Raw genomic sequence first — 11,601 nt, 5'->3', positions numbered from 1 at the left:
TGAGCTGGTGAGCTTGAACCACTGACCTTGCAGTTCAAAGGGCTTTGCAGTCTGGTGCATTAGCCTACAGCAATATTCCAGGACTCCCAGGCTTTAGAGTAATGGATATGACAAGACAGTTTTTGGATCTGAGAGTCACCTGTAAGTCCAGTTTTCCATGTTTGTCTTGAGTTGCCCCATCTGGAGAAATGCCATCTCACACTAATGGGAAACAATCTCTCTTGGTGACTCTCTAACAACTTGCTGTGAAATTCTGAGACTGAAATTTCTAAATGTAAAAGGTGAACTGGCTGACAAGCTAAGGAAGGCATTGATGGGGAGTTATACTACAGCTTGCTGCTGCATTCCTGCTTAAAACACTTCATTAGAAGAATGCTTTCATCCTACTCTCCTTATTTAAGTCCTTCTGATAGGCAATGTAACTTGGAAATGGTCACTTAGTCTGTTGATGACAGGGTCTGCTGAAGTCTCAGATTAAACAGACTTTAGTTCCAGAATTAATGACATTGTTTTATAAAGTGCTGTCAATTTCCTCTAATCCACATTGAAGACCTTGAGTGGTACAAACATGCTTGCCTGCAAACTGAAAGGTCAGAGGTTGGAGTCCACCCAGAGATGCCTTGGGAGAAAGGCCTATCTACTTCTGAAAAAATTAGCCATTGAAATTCCTACCAGAGCACAGTTCTACACTGACACATATGGCATTGCCAAGAGTCTGAGTCAACTCTACAACAACTTTGTAAGAAAAACACCTGTGTTGTGGTGAGGAGCTTGAGAACAGATTTCTCTCTTCCCTCAGGCTTTTCCAACATTCCAGACAGGAGTCCATCCTCCACCCCAAAGAACACAAGAACACCGGCAAAGAAGAGGTATCAGCATAAATTATTTATTGCACATTCTCTAATATCATACACTAGTGGGCAGTCCACATAGGAGTATCTGGGATAGGGGAACCTGGAGGCAGGGAGTGAAATTAAAGTACAGGATATGAATACAAGTTGCTGAAGGGCAAACTTCACACCCCTTCACACAGCCTTCACAAGAAGCCTGCTGGTGACCCACTTCCTGGTCAGTAAAGCCACCTTGAGCAGGAAGGAGCTGGGCCAAATCAAGAACCTGTAGTTCTCCTTTAGCCAATCCAGCCCAACGTTCTAGCCCTTCCTCCTGCTTTCTCTCTCATTCACGGTCCTGTGGGCTGAGGGAGGTGTGGGGAGGTAAACTCTGTAGATAGCTGCTAGGCTTGTGGACTCTGAGGCTAAGCATAGGGTCCCCCATCTAATTCTTGGCTGGGGAAGATCGCCTGGGACTCAAGGCTTCATTGCAGTATCTTCAGACAGGTCGGGAGGAGGGACAAGGCCTTGCCCTTGGGTTTTTGCCCTTCCTCTGTAGCATCCAGAAGCTGCTGCATATAACAAGAGGTGCCAAGCAACACATGGCCTGTGGCTTGCATGCCCAGGAGGGCCCAGCGAAGAGCTTCCCTGGGTGGAAAGAGAAGACATTGGGTCACATCATGAAGAATACCCCTCCTGCGTCCACTTAACTGCCTCCACCGTCATACTCTCAACCTGGCCTGGAGAAATTGGTTTCATTTTGGTAATTTGCATCAGCAATGCAAAGTGATATGCAAACAGGAACAGATGCTGCCTGGCCTCCCTCAGAGGCATCACATGGAATCATAACATAATTCAGATGTCCATCTCCTCCCTCCTTTCTCATGCAAAATCCAAGTCCACTTAATAAGGCTTTTCTTCTTCTTTTTTCAATATACTCGCTGGGACCAGACTGGTCTATAAAATCTCTCTCTGTCCCTCATGACATCCCTCATGACACTATGTCCTAGACTCCCAGGCCTTTTCAAGTCACTTGGAATCTAGCAACTGGGAGAAGAGGAAATTGTCAGAAGAAACTAGTTAAAGACCAGGCTCTGCTATTCCCTGGCTTTGTGGCTTTGGACTAATTATATCACCTCAGTCTCAGCGGCTACATCCACCTAATAAAGTAAAAATGTTCCAAAAGTTTCCCTCAAGCAGTTACATTTGGGAAACACAACCACAGCAGTATTTGTTTTAGGATTTTAAATATCCTCATACTTCCTGTGCTCCTGAAAGTTGAAGTAACTTTAAAAAAAAAAAAGGTTGATTACAGAATACAAATGACCCTTGTCCATAGACATGCAAATAAATTTTATCCTGTGGAGGGACAATTGATTTGCATCCCTTCCACTCCACTGGAAAAAGCTAATTTCATACTTATTTATAAACTCATTTCTGCATTCTTGATGAATCGTATGTTCCTGTGGGACTTTGAATTCACCTTTGAACTGACTGGTTCTTTTATTAATGAGTTAGATAAATCTTTGACACATGTTCATTTTGTAAAAGTTGATTAGAGGACCATCTAGGACAATTTAGTATTTTAGTAAAAACTAAAAATTAGCTGCTATAGTGGATTACCACTCCCACCATCAGTTGCCATGGACTTAGTTCCAACTCACTCTGATCCCCTGTGTGATAGAATTGTGCTCCAGAGGGTTTGACCCTATGACCTTTAAACTGCCAGGCCTTTCTTCCAAGGCATCTTTCTGGTTAATAGTCAAGCACTTAACTCTTTTTGACACCCACAAACAGTTAAAAGTATTCCTAAAATTCATATATTTTATAAATACGATAGTGGCAAATATTTAGAAAAACAAAATTTATCCAAAAATAAATAAAAATCACTGTGATTCCACTACCATTAAAAAAAAAGGGAGATGTTATAGGTCTGAATTATAGGCTTAGAATCCTGTCATTATTATTATGTCTCTGTAAACAATATTTAAGGGGAAGTGTGTTGTTGTTATGTGCCATCGAGTCGGTTCCAATTCATAGTGACCATGTACAGGGTTTCCAAGAAGTAGTTGATGGGTTTGAACCACCAATCTTGTGGTGAATTATTTAATGTCTCTTCTAGCCATAATCTGTAAACTCCCACAAAATGACTTTTTTCTAATGGGTCTATGTAAGAGAAAGTGGGAGAAGATGCTGTTAGGATACTATGATTCTGTTGTGAGTGATTGTTAACAGGGCTAATTGTGATTGGCCAATTTTACCATCCTGCTGGGCATAAAATGAGCCATTTCAGAAACAGGGGGTGGCGTGTCTACTACTACCAAGGAAGAAGAGCCAGGAATGGAGCACATTCTTTGGAGCCCATGATCCCAGTACACTGAACCTCCTCAACCCAGGGACAGAAAGTCATTACACCAGAGAAACCACAGCACATGCTAGAGTAGTGAGCTCCCTAGCCCACAGAGCAAGTAAAACTGAGTAAAGGCTTTAGCGAGGCTTGCTTGTAGAGTGTGGTGCCTCTAGGCACTTCCTTGGGGGAACAAGGTTTGCTGAATCTACAGAGTTAGAGCTGAGTGCCTTCAGGCTGAGGTTTATGGTACAGTAGTGTGCCCTGTGAGCATTTATCAGCAACCCTAAAAAAGCCTTGTAATACTGCCCAGGCAGAGAGAGGCCTGCCTGTGGGCATGGCTTGGGAGTGGCTGACCTGATTGGAAGAACTGTGCCCTGAACATTTCTGACCCTGGATTGTAACCTGTTAACTCCCCTCATAAACCCTATAACTGAGTATGGCATCTGAGTTCTGGGTGGCCACTGCAATCCATTATCAGACCCAGCTGAGTAGGAAAGTGCTGTGGGGAGATGTTGTTGTTGTTATATGCTGTGGAATCAGTTACGACTCATAGAGACCCTGTACAGGGTTTCCGAGGCTGTAAATCTTTATGGGAGCAGAAAGCCTCATCTTTTTCCCGCAGAACAGCTGGTAGTTTCGAACTGCTGACCTTGAGGTTCGCAGCCCGATTCATAACCACTACGCTACCAGAGCTCCTTGCTGTGGGGGGATAGGTGGTGCTATTTTTTTCCTTAGAAATAAAAATTCATTTTTAGCATTTGTAAAAATCAAACTAACTCTAACCAGATTCTGCCAGTGCACCCCTTCAGCACAGAGCAGTGTAATATAAGTAATACAAGACCTGATGTGATGCTTTGGGTTAATGAGCTAGACTGCAAAGTCGCTTTGAATTGCAGCAGCAGTGGTTCCAGCTCACCAGCTTTCCTCGGAAACCCCATACAGGGTCACTATAGGTTGGAACTGACTCAACAGCAGTTAACAACAGTGTAATACAAAGCATTTAGTTAAGCCATTAAAGTTTTAGACAAATGCTAACTGTTATGGTTTTTCAGCACCTAAGCTTGTCCCAGTTCCAGAGAAGGCAGAGGTGGTTGTGAGCTGAGAAGGGCTCTTCCTGCCCTCTCTTTGGCTAACCCGAATCCACTTACATCATGACACGCTTGGCCCCATGGCAGTGCAGATCATAGGAAAGGGAATATGAGCCATAGAGAGTTGCCTTCACATTCAGGCAGCCAATGAAATCCTGCGGGTTTGTCTTGTACAAGTCGAAGGTCACACAGGCCACATCAATCTTCTTGGCAGGCTTATGTGAGAGGGAGGGTTGATACCCAGTCCCCTGCATCAAGACAAGAATGTGGTTAGCTCTCCCCAAGGCTTTCCTCCCAGGTGGCTGATTGTTGCCCCACAGGTCAGTCCTCACCTGCTCTGATGGGGACAGCCATTTCTCTCCCTTCCAGAGCACCATGAACACGGTGTCCTCTCCCAAGGCCTGAAAGTACTCTTCTGTCTCTACAATTGTACCATCTTCCTCCAGCACCAGGGAGAAGGGCTTGTCTGCCAGCATCAGGGCATGTCGAACCTGGGGAATAAGGCCAGTGTTACTTTTACAAGGACTCACAAAGCTCGGCCTGGGAAGACCCATCCCATCACCTGCCAGGGCAAAGAGTGACCCAGCAGAGAAAGAACAGGGGGCTGGGCACTATGGATCGAAACTGAAACTCAGGCGCTCTCTGCGCTCACCACCCAAAGACTTTGTCATTGTACCTCTTGGTACGTGGCTTCATGGTTAATACCCTAACAGCACTCTTCAATAAAAATCCAATAGGGGCCACATATATAATTTTTAATTGTGAGACAATTCACATACTCTATAGTTCATGCTTTTAAAGTGTACAACTTGGTGGGTTTTAATATAGTCACAAGCTGTGCATCAGGCATCACTATCTAATTGCAGAATTTTAAAAAACTTTTTATTGTGAACCAAGTGAAGGATCATCAGCCTCATTACAATGCTTGCAATCCCTTCCATGCACCATCAGTTAACGATACTTACCTCTATTTCTTTTAACCTTTGTACTCCTCTGTCTCCTGCTGTCTTCATCTTTCCTCTGACAACCTCCTTTTTATTGTATATTGCCTGCCCCATCACCCATGTTAACATGTGTCTACCCTCTAACCTATGAATAATTCCCTCTCCACCCATCCCTCGGAGTGCTGGTGTGGCACTGTGGGTTAATGCGCCAGACTGCAAAGTCGTTTGAATCGCAAGGTCGACAGTTCAAGCTCACCAGTTGCTCCTTGGAAACCCAATACAGGGTTGCTATGAGTCAGATTCAACTCTATGGCACTTAACAACCCATCTCTTACCCCGTGGTAACCATCATAGAATCTAATTCCAGAATCATTTTATCACCCTAAAAGAAACCCCATGTTCCTTAGCACCACTCCTATCCCCCTTTTCCTCCCACCCATGACCACCACTGATTTACTTTCTGTGTCTGTGGGTTCGTTTGTGCTGGACATCTTATATAAATGGAATCAGACAGCATGTGGCCTTCGGTGTCTGGATTCTTTCATCTAGCATAATGTTTTCAAGGTTCATCCCCAGGCCCTAAGATGCAAAAGAGTACTGAGTCCAAACTAAAGTGTGAAAGAGTTCTTTTGATTCAAAGAACAAAAAACCATAAATCTGGCAGAGCCAGAAGCCTTAAAAAAGACAGAAAATCTACTCCTAAGAAGAACAGACCTAACTTAGAGAAAGGCCTAGAAGATGGATTTGTTTTGTTGCTAAGTGCTATCGAATAGGTTCCGACTCATAGAAATCGCGTATAAGGTTTCCCAGGAGTGGCTAGTGGGTTTAGACTATAACAGCCTACCTTGCAGTTGGCAGTCTCGTACTTACCCTACAGTGGGCCATCTATTGTTTCTGTGCATTAACCAGACTAGTGATTGGAAGCCTAAAGCAAACATTTATCTGTGCCAGGCATGTAGGCTTGCAGCCAAGGTGAGAGTGTTTCCACTCCTATGGAACTGATAAGCTAATAGTGCAGTGACACACATGGTCACATGACTCATGCAGAGCAAGATGAGTCTGTAGGAGGCTCAGAAGGAGAGTCACCCCCACCTGATGGGGAGGGAGGAGGAGGATAGGGAAGCTTGGCATTCTTGCTTCAATAACTGTTATTGTAGAGCATCATTCACTATAGGGGTTATGACCTTGGTTTCTACCTCTGGAAATTGACCTGAGCCATAGTTTCCTTGTGTGGTGCTGTAGGATCACCACTGAACTGCTAACCATAAGGTCAGTGGTTCAAACCCACTACTCACTCCTTGGAACCCCTATACAGGTAAATCAGAACCAATTGAACAACACTTAACAACAACATAGTTTCAAGAAAGTCTTCCAGCTATTAACAAAATCTTACCTAGAAAGACAACGTGAAAGACAGATTTAAGGAGTCCCTGGGAAGTGCAAATAGTTAATGCACTCTGCTGCCAATGGAAAGGGTTAGAGGTATGAATCCACTTATGAATCCTCCTAAGAAAGGCCTGGTGATCTACTCCTGAAAAACAAAGAATGGCCATTGAAAGCCCTGTGGAGCACAGGTCTATTCTGACACATGTGCAGTTGAAAGCCCTGTGGAACACAGGTCTATTCTGACACATGTGCAGTTGAAAGCCCTGTGGAACATGGGTCTATTTTGACACATGTGGAGTCCCCAGGACTCAGAGTTGCCGCACAGTAAATGGTTTTGGCTTGAAGGTTTGGACTTTGGTTTTCTTTTTTGCCCTGGCTGGAGGTACAAGATGTGGAAGGAAATTTCTAAAATCCTGTTCATTTTCCCAACTTCAAGGACTTCTACAGGTTTAAGAGAACTTAAGAGCTAGAAGAATATGCTCTGAAAATACTGTTGATGGACTGTTAGTGTGTGATGGCTAAATACTGCCCTACTGGGGATTGTAATCATTGCAATGAAACAAAATGCGATAGGATGAGTGTAAAGCTGATGTTCTCCCATATCATTCAATTCACAATAAAAAAATTTAAAAAAATACTACCCTCCTGCCACCAGACAGACATCATTAATTGAGTGCAGTTGTACTCAAGGCAGTCAATCCATCGAACTGAGACCAGAATAGAAACCACCTAAGGCATGAACCCATCCCTGATGAACTCCCTGCTTGTGAGCCGAAGGACAGAGGAAGTTGGCAGCATCTGCTCAGGCCTCAGCAGTTGGCTGTGCTGAGCAAGGCAGCTAGCCCTCACCTTGTGGAGGAGGTCCTCGAGGCTGTGTGCCATGATGCCCTTCCGCACACTCCTGTTGGCATTGCTTACTCGGTATGGCCGGGCTCTGGGGACCTCGGGCCTGGCATCCGACAGCAACTGCTGGGTCACCACCGAGGTGCTCACTGCCACATATCTGGGGGCAGTTTGGAGCATCAGGATGAGTCCCCTGCTGCCTCCCAGCCCTCCCAACTGTAGGAGGAACTCACACACACACACACTCTCTCTCTAGGCCAAAACCTTCCAATAGGTCAGCTTTATCATGACCTCTTTGTTGTTACGTGCCGTTGAGTCGGTTCCAACCCATAGCAACACTGTATAGGGTTTCTGAGGAGCAGCTGGTGAGCTTGAACCACTAACCTGGCAGATCAAACTGACTTTGCAGTTTGGCATGTTAACCCCACACAGCGCCACACCAGGACTCCATGGTTACCTCTAGGGGGTGTTCATCATGCTCCTCCCCTACCACTGCACCAAACCTTCTCTAGATTCTCTTACTCAAAAGTCTGCTAGATCAGTACAGCTCAAACTTTAGTGGAATATAAGCCACCTGAAGATCTCAAAAATGCAGATTCTGGCTCAGTACGTCTGGGGTAGGGCCTGAAAAGCTGCATTTCTAATAAGTCCCTAGTTGATGCTAATGCTAGTGGGTAAAGCAGACCAGACATGTAGCAAGGTGATGGAAGACCCATCTCACACTCCTCAATTACCCCTTTGCTAATGTGGTCTCACTCTTCTCACCTGTTAAATGAGAAGAAGTGATGAAGCCTGAAGTCAATTTAAGGTCTTTTTGAGCTCTGGGGGAGATAATGTAGACTCAAATGAGTGGAGACAACCTGGGATTTGCAGTCAGGTAGGCCAAGGGTCAAATCTGACCCCACTATCAATTTGTTGGTTAATTTGGAGTGCCCACCCTGTACCTCAAAGAGCTCTGGTAGCATAGTGGTTACGAATCGGGCTGTGAACCTCAAGATCAGTAGTTCGAAACTGCCAGCTGCTTTGTAGGAGAAAGATGAGGCTTTCTGCTCCCGTAAAGATTTACAGCCTCGGAAACCCTGTTCAAGGTCGCTATGGGTCAGAACCAACTCGACGGCACTTAACAACAACAACTCTGTACCTCAGTTTCCTCATCTATTAATTTGACATAATCTCATTTCCCAAAGTTGTGAGGTTTAAATTCGACCAGGAACGAAAGCCTTTATTAAGCATAATGCCTAGACTCTTGTCTACTCAAACTGCAGTTGTAAGTCCCTTACCTGGAGACTTGTCAGAAATGCACTATCTCAGGTCCCACCCCAGACCTCCTGAACTAGAATTTGCATTTTAACAAGATCCTCAGGTGACCCTTATGACATTAAATTTTGAGACGCCCTGACCTATTTAGATAGCTCCAGTCCCACTGCATCTTAACTCTCCTCACCTGGAGAGGGACTTGGGGTTGAAAAGGCTGAGGGATTTCATGGCATAGTCCATCCTTGTTAGCTGGATTGATCCGGACCTGGGAAGGAGGCAGAGCAGCTCATTAGGAGGATTCTCTCTCATCATTCCACACAATTAATATGACACCACTCCCAACCAGAAAGCCTTCTCCCTGGCTTCCCATTCCCACTCAAACACACTTTCCCCAGCCTTCTCCTCTCTCTCTCCAACTCCCAAGCACACCAGCTGTGACTAAGCCAGGCCACCCCTCTGTCCTCTCTCTGCTGCTGCTCCTTCCTCCGCTGCCCCACTCACGCCATGTTTCTCTGACCCTGGCTCCAATCACACTGATCAGAAATCCCAAGTTGGGGTTCCTGCCTACTTAGTTCCTGTCCCAGGGGGCAGAGTCCACATTACGCTGGCAAGAGGTGGCCCAGGCAGAGATGAGTCACACCATCTCTGATTGAATTGTGTCCCACCCCCTCAATATGTGTTATTCCTAACCTCTGTGTCTAGATTTTCTTGTTTATGTTCATGAGACAGTGTTAGTGTAGATGGTGGCTTGAATCAATCTCTTGAGATAGAAAAGAGATTAAACAAGCAAGTGAGAAGCAGAGATGTGTGTGTGGGGGGGGGGGAATGCCAAGTCACATGAAGATCACCCCAGAAATAGAATCTCAAAGAGACAAGGACCTTTCTCTAGAGCCAACAGAAAGAGAAAGCCTTTTGTTTTCTCTTTCTGTTGGCTCTAGAGAAAAGTTGGCACCTTGAATTTCTAAAGTTGGCACCCTGAATTCAAACTTCTAGCCTCCTGAACTGTGAGCAAATAAATTTCTGTTTGTTAAAGTTACCCATTTATGGTATTTGTTATAGCAGCAGTAGAGAACTCAGACATTATTTCACATTGCTGGGGACTAACTCATCACCTATAGTCCAGAGACCTCACCAGGCTAGGACAGCCCTCCAGCTATAGTCCATGGCTGTAGTCCATGCAGCCTGGCCTGAGCCTGTTCTCTCCCTCGGGTCCTTGAGCAATGAGTCCCTCCTGAGGCTTCCCACAGGCCAAGTGAACTTTCTGTGTTGATGGAAATGTTCTATATTTGTATTCTCTAATATAACTACCAGCCGCTCCGCGGGAGAAAGATGAGGCTTTCTACTCCCGTAATGATTTACACCCTTGGAAACCCTGTACAGAGTCACTATGGGTCGGAACCGACTCAATGGCACTTCACAACAACAACAATATAACTCCTAGTCCCATAACCGAGGAATTGGTTTTTTTTTTTTTTTCATTTAATAGCCACTGTGATTTGTGACTGTTTCATGGTTGATGTTCAATGCCATCGAGTCGATTTCAACTCCCAGAGCCCCTATGTACAACAGAACGAAGAACTATCCAATTCTGTGCCATATTTGAACCCTTGCTGTAGCTACTCTCTGTCCATTTCACTGGAGTCTTCCTCTTTTTCACTAACCCTCTGCTCTATCAAGCATGATGTCCCTGTGGCAAGCGGTGACTGTATGGTAGGTACAGCATAAGTCTAAGCTGGTAGACACTTGGGTTCTCCTGTCACCATTTTCTGAGACTGCTCAGGTAGTTCCTTCAGCCAACAATAACTTCCTCTGGCCCAGAGCTAAACCTCTGCAGCCACAGAGTCCCAGTCTCTTTCCTCCTGCAGAATTACCCTTCACCCTGCCCTTCCTTGCCAAGTGCACCTCAGTGTCTGTTTCTGTTCTAACTCTGCAGTCCCCGGGGGCCCAACTCTGAGGAGTCCAGCCCCCAGCACAGAGAGGGGCTGGCACAAAACAAGGGGCACCAGGAGTGTCATAGAATGAAAGCCCCCTCCAGACAGGTAAAATAACTTTCTCCTAAGAATTTGCAGGACTCCCCAGGCCAGTCCCCACAGAAGCTAGAAAGCCTCTCCCTTTTAGCACTACTAAGCTCATTATATTCTGACGTCACGCTTCACTCCTTATCTCTTGCAAAATCCCACCAAGTCTCACCTCACCTGCTCTATTTTTTTTTTTTAGCCCCACCCCCCCAAAAAAAATCCTTACCTCCCCTTCACAGCCTCCTTGCAATGCTGCCTCGCTCAGCTCAGCCCTCCCTCCATTATATTTCCAGCTCCCAGGGAAGCCCCTCCCCTGGCTTTCAGCCCCAGCTGGGGGAAAGAGCATGTGTGGGGGGGGCGGGGGGGGGCGGCATGACTTTGCAGCTCTCACCCCTTGGGATTTCAAGTTGGCCTGACTTCCAAAAAAGGCTGAAAGGATGGGAGGGGGCACGTTTCGAAAGCTTTGCAAAAGAATATAGCCCGGGACATGCTATCAAGCACAGAGGGCACAGGAAACAGGCAGAACTGGGGTACAGTCCCAGCGCTACCCCATATTAGCTATATGAACTTAAGACAAGTTGAATGACCCCTGTGAGGCCCCGTTTCTCTCATCTGTATAACTGATTCCTATTTTATAGGGTTGTGGGAGGATTCATTACAATAAAAGTCAATGGTTTTGCAACATAGACACTCAATAGATGGAAGCAACAGTTGGTATTATTGATAATATAATTCTTCAATAATAGCAGACACTGAGACTAATTGGCATGTGTAGTGGTTAAGAGTATGAGTTCTATGACTCAGAAATTTCACTCTTAGTTACATACTCAGGAGAAATGAAGACATAAATCCACACAGAAACTTGCACACAAATGTTCATGGCAG

At 45.4% G+C, this 11,601-nt stretch overlaps 1 protein-coding gene across 1 annotated transcript; it reads right to left on the bottom strand.

Annotated features, from left to right (window-relative positions):
* Positions 1 to 1,315: 1,315 nt before the first annotated feature.
* Positions 1,316 to 8,950, bottom strand: CIDEC (cell death-inducing DFFA-like effector c). Its single transcript, XM_006872194.1, has 5 exons — positions 8,886 to 8,950; positions 7,448 to 7,601; positions 4,601 to 4,759; positions 4,329 to 4,516; positions 1,316 to 1,478 (listed from the first exon to the last, which is right to left on the bottom strand). Exons 1-5 carry the CDS (start codon positions 8,936 to 8,938, stop codon positions 1,316 to 1,318), a joined length of 717 nt encoding a protein of 238 aa, XP_006872256.1. The 5' UTR covers positions 8,939 to 8,950.
* Positions 8,951 to 11,601: the final 2,651 nt, after the last annotated feature.

The sequence above is a fragment of the Chrysochloris asiatica genome, unplaced genomic scaffold (assembly GCF_000296735.1).
Source record: "Chrysochloris asiatica unplaced genomic scaffold, ChrAsi1.0 scaffold00186, whole genome shotgun sequence".
NCBI classification, from domain to species: domain Eukaryota; kingdom Metazoa; phylum Chordata; class Mammalia; order Afrosoricida; family Chrysochloridae; genus Chrysochloris; species Chrysochloris asiatica.
The sequence above is the reverse complement of the archived record's forward strand: the minus strand, read 5'-3'. Positions and strand labels throughout refer to the sequence as shown.

What these genes read in the sequence shown, in the direction of transcription:
- CIDEC (XM_006872194.1), bottom strand. Translation starts at nt 8,938, where the DNA reads ATGGACTATGCCATGAAATCCCTCAGCCTTTTCAACCCCAAGTCCCTC. An exon ending in AACCCCAAGTCCCTCTCCAG is followed by an intron (nt 7,602 to 8,885) that starts GTGAGGAGAGTT and finishes AACTGCCCCCAG; the next exon opens with ATATGTGGCAGTGAGCACCT. An exon ending in GGCTGTCCCCATCAGAGCAG is followed by an intron (nt 4,517 to 4,600) that starts GTGAGGACTGAC and finishes GTCTTGATGCAG; the next exon opens with GGGACTGGGTATCAACCCTC.